Source organism: Sminthopsis crassicaudata, chromosome 4 (genome assembly GCF_048593235.1).
Source record: "Sminthopsis crassicaudata isolate SCR6 chromosome 4, ASM4859323v1, whole genome shotgun sequence".
Lineage (NCBI taxonomy): Eukaryota > Metazoa > Chordata > Mammalia > Dasyuromorphia > Dasyuridae > Sminthopsis > Sminthopsis crassicaudata.
The window spans coordinates 68655895-68672720 of record NC_133620.1 but is presented as its reverse complement, the minus strand read 5'-3'; the positions used below and the strand labels follow the sequence as shown (position 1 = coordinate 68672720).

At 34.1% G+C, this 16826-nt stretch overlaps 1 protein-coding gene across 1 annotated transcript in view; it reads right to left on the bottom strand.

Annotated features, from left to right (window-relative positions):
* CEP350 (centrosomal protein 350) overlaps positions 1-16826 on the bottom strand; it is a gene marked incomplete in the record, with an annotated part of 163600 nt that overhangs the window by 68151 nt on the left and 78623 nt on the right. Inside the window, 5 exon segments of the mRNA XM_074308508.1 lie at positions 6056-6219; positions 11815-11937; positions 12724-12860; positions 13771-13911; positions 15035-15145. Of these exon segments, the coding sequence (XP_074164609.1) occupies positions 6056-6219; positions 11815-11937; positions 12724-12860; positions 13771-13911; positions 15035-15145 (676 nt within the window).

Genomic DNA, 16826 nt, shown 5'->3' with positions numbered 1-16826 from the left:
ATTTTTGAGCACATCACAGAAGAAACAGAAAAATTACTTAAAATCTTAAGCTTAAACAATAATAATAAGAACAATATTGAAATAAAGACATTTTCCAATGAAAAAATACCTCATTTATTGAGATGACAAGATAAATCTTTTTTAAAAAAATATAATCTTTAAAAGGGGTCAAGTGAAAAGATGCTTATCTGACCAAAATGATGATCTGAATCATTTTGATAGAGATCTTTCTAAAATATTCTTTATAAAATTCTCTCCCTTTTAAAATCAAATATATTGAACTTTAATATTTTATTTCATGACTCAATGCTATCATTATTAATAACTATTATATTTGATATATTATGATATGCACTGCCTTTGGAAGTTAACAGTGCCTAGAATGGAGTGTCCTTAAAATAAATGTTCCCAAATCACCAAATTATATTTAATTCCTACTTTGAATTTCATATCAGGCTGTTAAGTTATTTTTTTATTAATTTTATAATTATATAAAATTTTTTGACAGTATATATGCATGAGTAATTTTTTTTATAACATTATCCCTTGTATTCATTTTTCCAAATTTTCCCCTTCCTCCCTCTACTCCCTCTCCTAGATGACAGGCAATCCCATACATTTTACATGTGGTACAGTATAACCTAGATACAATATATGTGTATAAATCCAATTTTCTTGTTGCACGTTAATTATTAGCTTCCGAAGGTATAAGTAACCTGGGTAGATAGACAGTAGTGCTAACAGTTTACATTCACTTCCCAGTGTTCCTTCTCTGGGTGTAGTTGTTTCTGTCCATCATTGATCAACTGGAAGTGAGTTAAATCTTCTTTATGTTGAAGATTTCCACTTCCATCAGAATACATCTTCATACAGCATTGTTGTTGAAGTATATAGTGATCTTCTGGTTCTGCTCATTTCACTCATCAGTTCATGTAAGTCTCTCCAAACCTTTCTGAATTCATCCTGCTGGTCATTTCTTACAGAGCAATAACCTTCCATAGCCTTCATATACCATAATTTACCCAACCATTCTCCTATTGATGGACATCCATTCATCTTCCAGTTTCTAGCCACTACGAAAAGAGCTGCCACAAACATTTTGGCACATACAGGTCCCTTTCCCCTCTTTAGTATTTCTTTGGGATATAAGCCCAATAGTACAGGCTGTTAGTTATTATAGCATAGTCAATTTTTGTTGTTTTGCAGCATGTCTCATATACATCCCCTTTTCTTCACTCACACAACTACCATTCTAGTACAGTACAGACCCAGATCCTCTCACCTGAACTACTGCAACAGCTTTTTAATTAAACTCTCTGATTCATTCCAATCCATTCTCCACTTAGTTGTTAAAGTGATTTTCCTAACACTTGGGTCTGACCATGTGCCTGATCATGACCTTCTCTTCAAAGACCTTCAGATTAAAATACAAAGTCAATTCTCTTTACAACCATGCCCTTTTTTATCTTTTTATAAGTTCTAATATTTTATTTTTTATTCCCTTTCATGCACTTTTACAATATAGATACAATAGTGTATTTGCTATCTTCTGATATGCCTAAGCACATTTTCCCCTTCTCAATGCCTGGAATATACTCATTTCTGATCTATGCTTCTTGACTTTTTTTTAGCTTTCTTCAAGATAAAGCTCAAATTTCACCTTCTGCAGAAAGTTTTCCCATTCCTTCCAACTTATCCCACTGAAGCAGGGGTATAGATCTTTGTAGATAGTTTTGTTTTTTTTTTTTTTTTTTAAACATGTTATAATAAGCTTCTTGAGGGCAGGAACAATTCTTTTGCTTTTCTCTGTATCCCCAGTATAGTGCCTGGCATCTTAAAGGAGGCACTTAGCATATGCTTGTTAAGTGGAGCAGCACATTTGGATCCTTTTGGACTCCTTTGTTCATATTATTTTTGGAGGGATGAGAGTGCTAGAAATCTTACTTACCAGAATAGAGCATGTCATAGAGACAACTTTTCAGTATTTTTCCAGCAATTTTCATCATCAAATATTAAAGCACATTATCAGTTTGTCATAATAATATTGGACTACAGCCAAGAATCAACTTTCCAGCAAAATTAAGCATTATCTTTTAGGGGAAAAGATGGACATTCAATGAAATAAGGGAATTTCATTTATTTTTGATGAAAAGACCAGAGCTGAACAGTAAAACTGATCTTCAAATACAGAATTCAAAAGAAGCATAAAAAGGTAAAAAAGGGTACGGTTAAAAATTTACATTCCTATTTGGGAAAATGAAATGCTAAACTCTTGAGAACTGTATCTTTGTTAGGAGTATACTTAAAGGGTATAGGTATAATTTGATGTTATTGTGATGATATAAAAAAGGACCTAAGGGTGGAAAAAGGATTATACTGGAGGAAGAAGAAAGGGGATAGAAAGGGGATAAATTACATCACATAATGAGGCAAAAAAAAAAAAAAAACAACAACAACAACAACAAAAAACCATTTAGAATTGAGCAAAAAAAAAAAAATGGAGGAAAATAAGCATTGTGTGAAGCTTAATTTCATCAGATTTAGTCTCAGAAAAAGAATATCAGACATATTTAGTTTGACAGAGAAATTTGGCTTACTCAATAAAGTAGGAGGGGAAAAGGGAAAGGAAAGGGGGAAGTTAATAAAAGGTAGAACAGAAGTAGAAGGGGAACAGGATAAGAAATAGGAGAGGGACTGTAAAAGGGTAAGACTTATTGAGGGAGGTGAGGCTGACTCTGAAGGAGTCAGAAGCAAAACATTGGGGAGGGGGGAAGGAAGGAGGGAAGGAAGGAAGGAGGAAAGGAAGGAAGGAGGGAAGGAAGGAAGGAAGGAAGGAAGAAAGGGAGGGAGGGAGGGAGGGAGGGAGGGAGGGAGGGAAAGGTTTTCCTTAAAATGATCAGTAGCATCTATTTAAAACCATCAGAAAACATCATATGTAATAGGGATAAACTAGAAGCATTACCAATAAGATAAGGGATGAAACAAGGTTGCCCACTATTGTACATAATACAATATTGTATTAAAAATGTTAGCTTTAGCAATAAGACAAAAGAAATTAAATTAGTTAATGGGAAAATAAAGTTACCACTCTTTGCATATGATATTATTTAAAGACTCCTAGAGAATCAACCAAAAAACTACTAGAAGCAATTAACAACTTTAGCAAAGTTGCAGGATCCAAAATAAATTCACATAAATTATCAGCATTTCTATATGTTACCAACAAAGTCCAGCAACAAGAGATAAAAAGAGAAATCTCAGTTAAAAATAATTGCAGATAATATTGGGGAATCTGCCTTTCAAGAAAAAGCCAGGAACTATATGAATACAATTATGCAATACTTTCCATACAAATAAAGCAAGATCTAAACAATTGGAAGAATATCTAATGCTCATGGGTAGGTCGAGCTAATATAACAAACATGATAATTCTGTTTATTCAATGTCATACATATCAAACGGCCAAGAAATTACAGAGCTAGGAAAAAAATTATAAATTTCATCTGGAAGAACAAAAGGACAAGAATTTCAATGAAATTTTTTTAAAAAGTAAATGATGCTGACCTAGATGTACCAGCCCTAAAACTGTATTATAAAGCAGTGGTCATCAAAACCATTCGGTACTGGCTAAGAAATTGAGTAGTCAATCAGTGGAATAGGTTAGGTTCACAAGACATAACAGTCAATGGCTATAGTTATCAAGTGTTTAATAAACCCAAAGACCCCAGCTTCTGGGATAAGAACTCACTATTTGACAAAAATTGCTGGGAAAATTGGAAAATAGTATGACAAGCACTAGACATTGACCAATACCTAACACCCTATACCAAGATAAGGTTGAAATGGATTAATGATTTAGACATAGAGAACAAAGGATAGTCTACCTCTCAGATCTGTGGAGAAGAAAGGAATTTTTGTACAAGCAAAACCAATGCACAAAAGATTAGAAGAGAAGCAGAAAACTAAGGAAAAAAAATTTATATCAAATGTCCTGAGATAAAGGCTTCAATTCTAAAATATGCAGAGAAATGACTCAAATTTATAAGATATGTCATTCTCCAATTGATAGCTAAAGGATATGAATAGACAATTTTCAGATGAAGAAATTAAAACCATCTCTAGTCATAAGAAAAAAAAATACTCTAAAATACTATTGCTCAAACAAATGGAAATTAAAACTCTGAGATATCTCTCAGGTTGGTAAAGATGACAGGAAAAAATAATGATAACCGTTGGAGGGGCTGTGGGAAATTGGGATACTAATACATTGGTGACAGAATTGAGAATTGATCCAACTATTCTGGAGAGCAATTTGGACCTAGGTCCAAAGGACTATCAAACTATGCATACATACAACAGTGTTTCTACTGAGCCTGTAATCCAAAGACATCAAACAAAAGGGAAAAGGACCTATATGTGCAAAAATATTTGTAATAGCCCTTTTTGTAGTGGCAAGGAACTGAAAACTGAGTGGGTGCCTATGAGGAGAATGGCTGCATAAATTATGGTATATTAATATAATGGAATATTATTGTTCTACAAGAAATGATCAGCAGGATGATTTCAGAAAGGCTTGGAGAAACTTAACATGAGCTGATGCTAAGTGAAGTGAGTAGAACCAAGAAAACATTGTACACAACAAGAACAAAATTATACAATGATCAATTCTGATATACGTGGCTGTTTTCAACAAGGTAATTCAGGCCTATTCCAATAAACTTGTGCTGGAGAGAGCCATCTGTATCCTTAAAGAGGACTGTCAGGACTGAATGTGGATTGCAATATAGTATTTTCACTTTTTTTGTGGCTTGCTTTCTTTTTGCCTTTTTTTCCCCCTCTCATTTTTTTTCTTTTTTTGATCTGATTTTTCTTGTGCAGATTGATAAATGTGGAAATGCTTAGAAGAAATTGCACATGCTTAAGACATTGGATTACTTGCTGTTTAAAGGAGGGGGTGGGTAAAAGGGAGGAAGTAAAAATTTGTAACACAAGATTTTGCAAGGGTGAATACTAAAAAATATGCATATATTTTGAAAATAAAAAGCTGAAAAAATTGTTTTCAACTGTCATATTATTCCTATATATAATTCTTTGATAAATTTTTATAGCAATAGAATTTAAACACTATTTAAAAGGATCAGCAATGTGCATAAGACAAAACATTTAAATTTCATTTTCTTTGAAGAATTAAAGGAAATAAAACTCCAAATCAGAATTCCCTGCTCATGACAATTTATTCCAAAATAAAGATATGTCACCACTTCTCTTCTATTACAAATTTCTCTTCTAATTAAACTAGACCAAATAGGAATAACTTGAAAAGTGGGCTTTCTTTTTGCACTCCTTGAATTCTACAGTGATTCAGAAATAATCAATTGCAGGAAAAAAATATACTAAAATGTCATCTGTTATTCCCTGGATTATCATATACAAATGCTACTTTGGTATACTAATTTAATAATAAGTTATGGAACAGAGGGTATTAACACTCCAGGTTAATTTTAGAAGCCATTACTTTCTCTTAGTTTTCTTAGTTATCATTATTTTCCATTCAGGATTTCTTAAAAACTGATGTTTCATTGTTTAAATATAAATGAAAAATTAATTTATGACTTTGACTCATATAAAAATAATTCAAATTTAGTCCATGTGGTTATTTGGACAATTAATACTAGGGAAGAAACCCATGTTATGGTTTTTCTTATTTATTAAATAGAATTATAACATGATCTTTCTTGTCTGATAATATTAACTATCCATATATACTCCCAATACCTGCCCTTGACCAATAATACAGAACTATGAGATAAATGGCTGGATATTTAATATAGTCTGTCCCCTAGGTTTCTTCCTGGAAAAAAATAATTGGCCATATCTGACCAATACTGGATCAAAATCATGATTTGCTCCACATTAACATCAAACTCCAATCAAATGAAGTAACACATCCAGGTAAAAATGAAAGCAATAGCTAACTTCCTCTCCAAGGGTTTAAGAAGGCTCAGCTTAAAAAAATAACTCAAAGATTTAGTGGTAAAGAGCAAATGAAAGTTACCTTTCTCATCAGGCAATGATGGAATGCTATCACTCTGAAGAGAATCATCCACAGCAGTATGAACTTGTTCTTCAATAGGACTCTCTGTCTTTTCAGAGGCAGGTTTCTTCTCATTATCCTTTATCAACAGAACTGAAGGGCTTTCCTGGTAGCTGTTACTGCTTCTGCTCCACAAATTTTTATGACAGGAAAATTAATAAATAAACAAAATGCAAGTTTATTAAATGATGACCTTGACCTCCAAAAATACAAAATGAAGAAAAAATACAAAATTCCAAATTTCAAAAGTTACAATGCCTTTTTTCCTCCTATCAGACTGAAAGGAAGTTGTCTAAGTCAGCTAATGAAATCAAATAACTTATTAAGTACCTGCTTTGTACTACAGATACAAAGAAATAAAATGAAAAGTAATCTTATTTTCCAGGAGTTGAATAATCCTGGAAAATAAAGATTTAAGACTATGGGAGTAAAGAGGTAATTTCTTACTAAGGCAATAAACAAGGAAATAACCATATGAATAACTTTTTCAAGATATTAGGGAAAATAATTCATGGATTATAAAATGTTTCTACTGTAATAGTTGGTTCCCAGGACATGCTAAGTACTAAATAAATAAGTGCTTATCAATATAATGAGGCTTTGCTACAGTTTCATCATGGAGATAAGTCTAGTTTTTGCTTGACTTGTAGATACCCTCTATAGAAAAAAGAGCATTCTATAGTTGTACCATACAGGATTTCTGTGTAGGTCAAAGCAGTATATATAATACTTTTTAAACTTTAAATATCTAATAAATATAAATAACATTTTATTATGATTTTTATTACAGGGAAAATTAAAAGTTAGGACTAAAATTCTTCCCATGATTTAATGGTAATTTCACATTCCTTTTTATGTCAGTTGTTGTGAGTCGTTTTAGTCAAGTCCAACTCTTCGTGACTACATTTTGGATTTTCTTGTTAATACTGGCATAGGTTGCCATTTACTTCTCTAGGTTCTGAAGATGAAGAAATTGAGGCTAAGAGAATTAAGGGACTTGCCCAGGATCACACAGTGAGGAAACATTTCAATCCAGCAATATGAGTCTTCCATACTCCACACCTTATATTCTATTCACTACCTAGCTGCCCTTTAGTGGTCTAATAATTAATAAATACATGGAGACACAAATCCAACTATTATATTTTATATAGAAGTTTAATTATTAAGGGAGGAAACAACTACTTTCACAGGCAAATATTTAAATCAGATTAATGAAAATATTTTTCAATGAAAGTATGATTTCACTCTTGTGAGTTCTCCTTTGAATAGCAACTCCTATCTGCCTTCTCATCCTGGGCAACTCCTATGCATGTCTTCCCAGAAGTATTCTATAGGGCACCACTTAAATTTTGGAAATCTTCTTCTAGATCTCTTAACATAGGAGAGATGTCAGCACAAACACAGGCTGTCCATCTGTCATCCTGTGTTCTCACAATTAGAAGACAGAGGCCATCTAAGTCCAACACTATACTCAGGATCAAGTTGGCTGGGAATTGGAGGCAATTTGTTATTCCCCTAGGTGACAAACCTTGAAATTACCAATGAGAGAAGTCAAAATCTGAATAGATAATACATTGTAAATATATCAGTATCCTCTGAGATATTCTTTACATAGTTCTTGGTGTACTTCCTTGATATTTTTTTAATTATCATCCAGAAAGAGGTATTTCATTGCCTTTGAAAAAGAAAGGAGGATGTGATTTTCAGCAATACAGGAACAATGGGATAACACTGATGTATAAAAGATGATCCCTTCCTTCAGCAAAAGCTCAGGGCCATTAAAAGAACAGTACAATTTCCCAAAAGCAACCTAGTTCAAATTCTTCTTCCTATTTAATTCTGAGAACAAGACAATTTTCACTTAACAGTATTCATTCATGATGACTGAATGAATAAAGCATTTTAAGGTCTCATAATATGAAGACCCTGAGCTAAGTGCTATAAATGCACACCGAAAAGTAAAGATGTTCTTGTTCTCAAGGAGCTCACATTCTAAATGGGGAAAACAACACAAATGGCAGGTTTCAGTTGCAAGTCAGATAAAAGGGTTTAACATCTGTAGCAGATATTAATGCCTTTGCTTCAATGTTACTTTCTCTAATAAAAATCAAGTCAATTTCTAATATTGAACCACTGGACAGTAACAAGCACTTTAGTGATAATAGCTTTCAATCTTGTGGGTCTTCAATGGATGTGGCTATAGTAGCTGAAGGAGCAGTAGCCAGGCTGCACTCTTACAGGAGTTACTTTTCAGTATGGTGGCTGAGAGTATTGGGCTGTCCTGAGTTATCTTTATGTGTGGCAGTTGATGATGGCTGTTCTCTTCTCCACAGTAGTTCCTTCCTTGAATGAGGGCCATGAAGATAAGTCTGGTAGCAAGATTGGTGATCTGGGAAATTCTGACACTCTCAAAGCTCCTGGGTTTATCTGCCTATCAGAAGCAACTAGTCAATTGCTATTACTAGTGTTGGAGAATAAAGGAGTCTCTCCTCCACAATAATTTCTCCCTTAAGTAATGGCTAAGGGAGGTGGGCTGGAAGATCTGGTTCTTGGGGAACATTGCCATTTCCAAGACTCTTATATTTAGAGTTATGGGGCTGTTTTGATCAGGAATTGAAGGCAGATAGTCAAAGTGGTGGTAGAGCCTCATTTTCTGGGTACATATCTCCTAGCTCTCCTTAACATACTACATATGTATATTATGTATGGATCAATTCCATAAAATCACCTGGGAGCTCTCCTCTCCCCTTCTCTACATCTCAAAATGCTTTTACATAATTTCCTATTTTTTCCTTCCCAACTCCTATCTTTAATAAAGAGATGACCCTTTTCTTTGACAAGGATCATATTTCAGTGCGTCAATCAATAACTTAATCAGCCAACTAGCATTCATTAGGAGCCTACTTTGTGCTAGGCACTATACTAAGCCCTGGGGATACAAAGGCAATAAAACAGGCTGTTTTCAAGGAAGTTCAATTCTAATGGGGAAGACAAGCAAACAACTAAATCCAAAAAAGATAAACTTGGGATAAACTGGGGCAATCTCAGAGGGTATAAGATAGTAAGATTAAGAACTGAAAAAGACTTCTTGAAGGAGGGACTTGGCTAAGACTCCTCGTTGGGGAAATGAAGTATCCCATTCAAAAACTGGCCAGAAAGCAAGCATCATTGGATCACAGAGTAGATATAGTGGAATAAAATATAAGAAGACAGCACATATTAGGAGTACACAGGTTATGAAGAACTTTGGAAGGCAGAGGAATTTTTATTTGATCTTGGGAGTATTATAGTTTCCTACCTGATGCTTTTCCAGACTGCTCTACATTTATTTTACTTATACTTACATATGTATATGTTGTCTCCTCTGTAAGCTTTTTGAGGGTAGAGACAGTTTCATTTTGGTCTTTGTGTCACCATTAACTGGCATCAGGGTCCTTAACAAATTTTTGCTGACTGGCTGAAAGAATGCCCTGTTTATGTCTGAACATTAGTGGAAGTGTTAAGACCATGGTTATCTAATTTAGCATGGTGATTAATAGTTCTCTAGTTCAGTATGATTGATTTAATCTGAAAACAAAGTGTAAACTCAGTAGAATTAAGATTATGATTCTCTAATTTACAAGTACTTAGCATAGTTCCACAAGATTGACACCTATGATGATGTACTTAGAGTATATAAGAGCTAAGAAGATCTGAGGGAGACAGACTTCAAGATAGAGACTCTCCTGGTGGTTCTTCTGCCTCTTGTACTTTTGAGAGAGAAAATTTGACCAATCTCTGGTGGTTTTCCTGCATTTCCTCCACTGAAACTAAGACTCATACAGAACTTCAAAACCCGCAGGAATCATTGGATCCCCTGACACATGAAGTAATGGACAATAGATTGGATTTGGACTATTTCTAGGAGTTATGGACATGTATAATTCCTCATGTTGATTCATGTTGTTTGTTACATCACTATTAGCCTGTGTTATATTACTATGTGCTTGTGTAATACTTCTATGTTGATGGATTTATGTATATTTGTTTCAAGTGAGACCCTTCAGAAACCTGCTAATCTGGTTTGATTCCCCATTACCCTTTGGTGTTTTTACCTCCCTTTCTGAGACATCAGGGAAGGCATGATCACTTATGTTCTAAAACAAAAGAAAGTGGGAGATGTAAAGAGCAGAACTCTGGAGAAGTATACTTGAAAGAAGGTGTTAACTCAGTGGAATTGATAATAAAATGGTTATCTAGTTTAGCATGGTGATTAATAGTTCTCTAGTTCAGAGATTTAATCCTAAAACAAGGTGTTAACTTAGAATTAAGATAATGATTCTCTAGTTTACATGTACTTAGTAGAGTTCTACAAGTTGACATCTATTCTACAAGATTGACACCTATGATGATATACTTATAATAGAGTATACATGAACCAACAAGGACTGGAAGAGAGACATTCCATCTCCCACCACTGTGGTGGCTGGTATGTGCTCCTTCATTTCTCCACTGAGATCAAGGCCCATCTGCAGGCCCTCCAGAAAGCTAACCAGGCCCTAGGTGAAGGAGACAGTGAAGGAGACAATAAAGACGTTGGACTTACTTTATCCCTGACTATTCTCACGGTGATTATTCTGCTAAAAGAAAGGCTGGTCCCAAGACCTCCAGAAAGCTAACCAGAATATTACACATTAGTCTTTAGTCAATTGGGGTTTTTTTGAGCAGGTAATTTGAGCAGTTTTTTTGAGTTATCAGTTATTGTGACTCTCATTTAAGAGATTAGAAAGTAATGGGAATTGATATAATCAGTTCAATGTTAATGTAAATGAGAGTATCTTGACTTTTATCATCCTTTGGGAATTCCTTTTCTATTTGGACTCTACACTAGAAATCCTTCATGACAATGGGAAACAGCTTTGAGGAGCATATATTCATTGTGTTATGCCTTATTTGAAATTTTAAAATCAAAATGTCAATTACATGTGCTCTTACATCTTTCAAAAAAACATACATGATTTTAATGAATTAAAGGAAGATATCTTGTTGACAAGCCTCTCAGGCAGCATTCTGTTCTACTTAATTAAAGAAGGGACTTTTTTATATTCAGGAAATAAAATGCATTTTTAATTATCTGTATCTTTAAGTGGATAACTATAAAGATGTGCCATATGCTATGAAGTATAATCTGCAAAGGTCTGTATGTTCCCTTTTTAAAGCTTCATCAACAATATCCAAACATTAGAATGTAGAATACCCTCAAGAAGATTTTACTGAAATGAGATATATATGGAACCATTTATGGATTTTATTAACATTTTCTTGAATAACCTTTATGAATAATAACAAGATCTTTAGGTTTTTTTTCCCAAGCCCAAGACACCTGACACTCAAAAAATTGTGCCAACTCAGGCAAAGGCTTCTTTGTATGTACTTGATCTGATCCAGTGGCTCTTCCTACTTCCTTATTCAACATAGGATTGTGATGTTACACAATAAACCTGAGTTTAAGTCTCATCTCTGACTGGTTGTGGTATCCTGAATAAGTTACTCCTTCAGTGTCCTAGGCAATTCTCTAAGACTACAAATTACTAAGCAGATGGCAATTTTCATTGGTAGAAGAAGTTGCCTCATTAGGAGTTTCCTAAATGATGAGATCACAAGTCCACCCAATAATCATTATTTAATTTATATGTTATGATATGGATTATAAAATAAAGTTGAATATTTTCCTTTACCTCTGATCATGAGTCTTATTTTTTGAGGCTTCTGAATAGCTATCAAAAGATGGGGAATACTTTTGATTCTTTGAGTCAGATGTCTCTTCTTTACTCTGAGAAAGTAAAACAGATTCACTTTTCCTATCAAAAAGAAATAGGAATAAAAAAATCTTTAGGAAGAAAAAGGTTTTTTAACATTGTTTAAAAGTAGAATAAAATTAAAAGAACATAAAAAATGAACTGCACACATAAGAGCTGCATCCACTTTCCACAAGGAAGCCATTGATAAAGATAGAATGACTATAAAAATATAGGGTACTTTAATATTTTTGGTTATATATCAACAATATGAGCTTACTATTTTATCTATTTTTTCTAAAATATTTTAAAGATTTAAGTTATCTGCAGATTTCCTAAAACGTTAACACTTGACAAACAAAAACGTTAACACTTGACAAACAAAAACATCCAGTTAATAATCAGACAAAATAACCAGATAAACCTATAATATGACAGCTCATATAGCTAAGACACTGGAAACATTTGTGTTAATTCTAGACTATATCTTTGTTTTTACATTTAATTTTTATATTATTTTTTCTCAATTACATAAACTTTTAAAAAATTATTTAAAAATTTTAAAGTCCAAATTTTTATTCTCCTTGAGAAGACAAGCAATCTGATATATATTATACAAGTGTAGTCACAAAACATTTCCATATGAACCATGTTGCAAAATACGGAACAAAAAACCCACAAGAATAATAAAATTTAAAAAGTACTAGCATATACAACTGATCATGATCTAAAATGAATTTATAAAATGGAAAGTTTTCACAACCTGCCTTCATTTCAGCTATTTAAAGAAATTAATGATTTCCAATAGCAATAAGATTTTAAAAAAATTAATAGAGTAAATAATATTACCTGTCTGAATCAGTTCTGGCTCTCAACTGTTTCATGAACTCTGAATGCTGTTGCCGCTGGTGATCAATAAGAGCTGTAATTGGTGCTGCTGTAGCTGTGACAGCATCTGATATTTGGTTTCGTGCCAATTCTGTCATCTAAATATGGTATTGTAAAACAAAGAGTAAAATACAGATAGCTGTGACAATATTATAGTAAAATTATATTACCTCTCTTAAGGAAAGTGGTATGTTAAAATCATATACTAGTTAACTGTGCCACTTGGGAACAAGACATTTCAACTCTCTCAGTTCTAGTGATCTAACATCTAGCTCTGAATCTAAGATCTTATAAGTTAAATTCTATCTGATGGATAAAACGTACATCAACAAAGTTAGAAATGATATTTTTCTTTCCCTGATTTCTTATCATTATTATCTTATTTTATCATTGGCAAATAATCACAAGCTGTCTTAAGAAAAGGTGTTGCTTCTGTTGCTCAGAAATACATCCTTCTAGTCTCTCAGGTTTGCAACCTAGAAGTCATCCTGGCCTCATCACAGTCTCTTACCATGCCCCTCCATATCCAAGCTGTTGTCAAGGCCTACAAAATTAACATTTAAAACATTTCTCCAATATATCACTTTCTTTGCTCACAGGAAGAAAGAGAAAAGTCCTCAGCTGAGAGGGTGGAGAAAGGGAAAGTACACAAGGGCTAAATAGAGAAAAAAAAAGATTTGAAATATGTTCTGTGGGGAATAGTATACAAGCATGGTTATGTGACTCTCTCCAGCTCTGTTCAGCAGTTAAGTGATTAGGAGAGAAGATAAATAATGACTGAAATTTGGCAAGACATGTGTGCCAAAAGATCAATGACACTAGACATTCCACAGTAAAATGTAAAACTAAATTGGTTAATTATAAAGTAAAGTTTGGAAAGGGAGGTCAGAGCAGGGGTTCTAAAAAAAGTACTGGGGGATTTGATAAAACTTAAGAAAAGACTACCAAACAGTAATTTTACCACTAACTAAAATCCCTAAGTGCAGAATGTTTCTCATCAATTCTCACCTCACGGATTTGTCGTGCTGCATCTGTGGTGAGCCGAGCAGCTTCTGCCTGCTGGGCAGCTATCTTACATGTTGTCTCCTGTAGTGCTTCAGTAGCTTCCTGTCGTGACTGAACCAGTTGCTGCAGAGATTCTGCATGGGCCTATACCAAAATGGTAATACACTGTGATAATCTGAGTTTAATAAATGTTTTAGCCTTCTCAAAAATAAAAGAGTTTAATTTAAAATTTTTTCACCTGGGCCAAATGCTTGTCTTCACTTTGGTATTTTTTTTAAATTTCTACATAATCATTATGAAAATGCATTGGCATAGAACTTGAGTAGTTCTGTAGTATAAAATTTCAAAGATTGTTAATGTTAGAAGGAATTTGATAGGGTACCTAATGTAAAATATTCACTATCAAGTAATCACCTAGTCTCTCTCTGAAGATGTTCAGTGGTAGGAAAGGCTTTACCTCTTGAGGCAGCCCATTTTACCTTTGCATGCATTTGGATTGTATAGATTCAGCGGTCCTTTATTGTAGGTAGGATTTTTACTCTAACTATATAAGAAAGATGGGTGACAGACCTTCTTAAATTAAGAATGAGGCTATAGGGAATATAGCTCAAAATCTTGAAACTGCAGTAGGAAAAAAAATTTTAAAGCCCTTCCCGTGAGCCTGCTGCATCAATTCAACTTAACAACAAAATATTTATTTAACCATCTGCTATGTTTAACATACTTTGGTAAGAAATGGAAATACAAAGACATTAATGAAACAGTCTTAGTATTCAAGAAACTTACTACTCTACTAGAGAGGTAGGGAGGATACAACATGATCATAAATAAACAGGGACTTGGCTGGTAATTTCACCAGTTTAGGGAACTCCCAAGTGAGGAAATTCAGATCTCTGCAGTTTGATTTCTTGGAGAGTTAGTTGCTTATTGCTCTGAGAAGTTAAGTGACCTGTCCAAAGTCCCACAGCCAAGACAGGTCAGAGGTGGGTCTTAAACTAAATATTCCTGGTTTAGGAGGTCAGCTTTCTATAATTTGCAGCATATTGCCTCTCAATTCTGTAAACGCAAAATATATACAAAATAATACAAAGCAATTTCAAGAGGAAGAGAACAAAGCAACCTGGGCTACAGGGTGAGGATCCCAAGATTTCCTTTGGGAACTTAGTAAAGTTTGATGTTTTAAAAGGGATTTGTTTCGCTGCTCATTACAATATTGACAAGTCAAGGGAAGAAGAAGGATGGACAAGCACATGGTAACTAACATCACCTGAGCTGCTTTGTGACGGGCTTCCTCCAGCTGTCTCTGACTTTCCAGGGCTTCACGTTCAGCCTTCAACTTTAAAAGTGCAAGATCTCGTTCATGACGCTGCTGCTGTGCCTGTATGTTAACAGGGAGTCAAATTTGTATTATAATACAAATAATCAGAGAGGTGAAGCCAAATTAGCAGAGTAAAGACTGAACTTGCTCAACCTCTCCCCTAAACTGCTTCAAATTCCTTTAAATAATAACTCTAAACAAGTTTTATACCATCAGAACACCCCAAAAGACTATGGTATAGAACATTTTCCAGCTGAAAGCAACTTAGAAGGTCATCAGGAAAGATCTATGACACTTGACTGGGAGTCCAATGTGCAATCCCTGGTATGGACCTCACTGATGCAGTCCCAGTCCTGACCCAGATCCAGCCCCAGACCGACCACTGCATCACTAGCTTCCAGACCTCTCAGCCCAGACACACCAAGAAGGACTTAGTAAGTCAGCAGAAAAGGTCTGTGGAACCAAAGTGGGAGCCTAGTGTATAACCCCAGCATAGGTAAGTGCAGCCCCAGCATCAACATCAGCAAAATAGGACTCTGTTGCTTTAGCACACTAGGACAGCTCCAGGGCAGAAAAGAGTGCTTGGGGTCAAGTCCCTGGAAGGATCTCTGAAAACTGCTACACAAAATCCCTGAATCTCCACCCTGGAAATAGAGACCTACTTTAACAAAGAGTTAAAAGTAGAGTAATAGGCGAATAAAATGAGCAGACAACAGAAAAAATTTGACCATTGAAAGTTATCATGAAAAGAAAAAAAAATTATTATAGTGATATGGGAGATCAAAACACACCCTCAGAAGATAACAAAATCAAAGCTCTTTCATCCAAAGTCTACAATTTGACTCAGGTCATGGAAGAGCTCAAAAGGAATTTTGAAAATCAAGTAAGAGAGATAGAGGAAAAATTAGGAAAAGAATTGACTGTAGGACAAAAGGAAATACAAAAAAGCTAATGAGGAAAAGAATGCCTTAAAAAAAAAAAAAAACTTAAGTGGAAAAAGAGGTACAAAAACTCACTGAGGAAAATAATTCCTTAAAAATTAGAATTGAGCAAATGGAAGCTAATGATTATGAGAAATCAAGATACAACAAAGCAAAACTAAAAAAATGAAAAAACGGGGGAAAAGTGAAATATTTCATTGGAAAAATAACTGACCTGGAAAATAGTTCTAGGAGAGATAATTTAAAAATTATTGGACTACCAGAAAGTCATGATCAAAAAACAAAACAAACAAAAAAATCTTTTAAGAAATTATGAAGGAAAACTGTTCTGATATTCTAGGACCAGAGGGTAAAATAGAAATTGAAGGAATCAACCGATCACCTCCTGAATCCTAAAATGAAAACTCCCAAAAATATTATAGTCAAATTCTGGAACTCCCAGGTCTTGAGAAAATATTACAATCATCCAAAAAGAAACAATTTAAGTATAGTGAAGCCACAGTCAGGAATAACATAAGATTTAGCAGCTTCTACATTAAAGGACCAAAAGACTTGGAATGATATTCCAAAGAGCAATGAAGTGAAGATTACAACCAAGAACCATCTACCAGCAAAACTGAGTATAATCCTTCAGAGGAAAAGGTAAGTCATTACATGAAATAGAGGATTTTTCAAGCATTCATGATGAAAAGACCAGAGCTGACTGAATGGAAAATCTGATTGTCAAATACAGGGTTCTGGAGAAGCATAAGGGATATCATAAGGGATTTAAATAAGGTTTATCTGTTTACATTCCTACA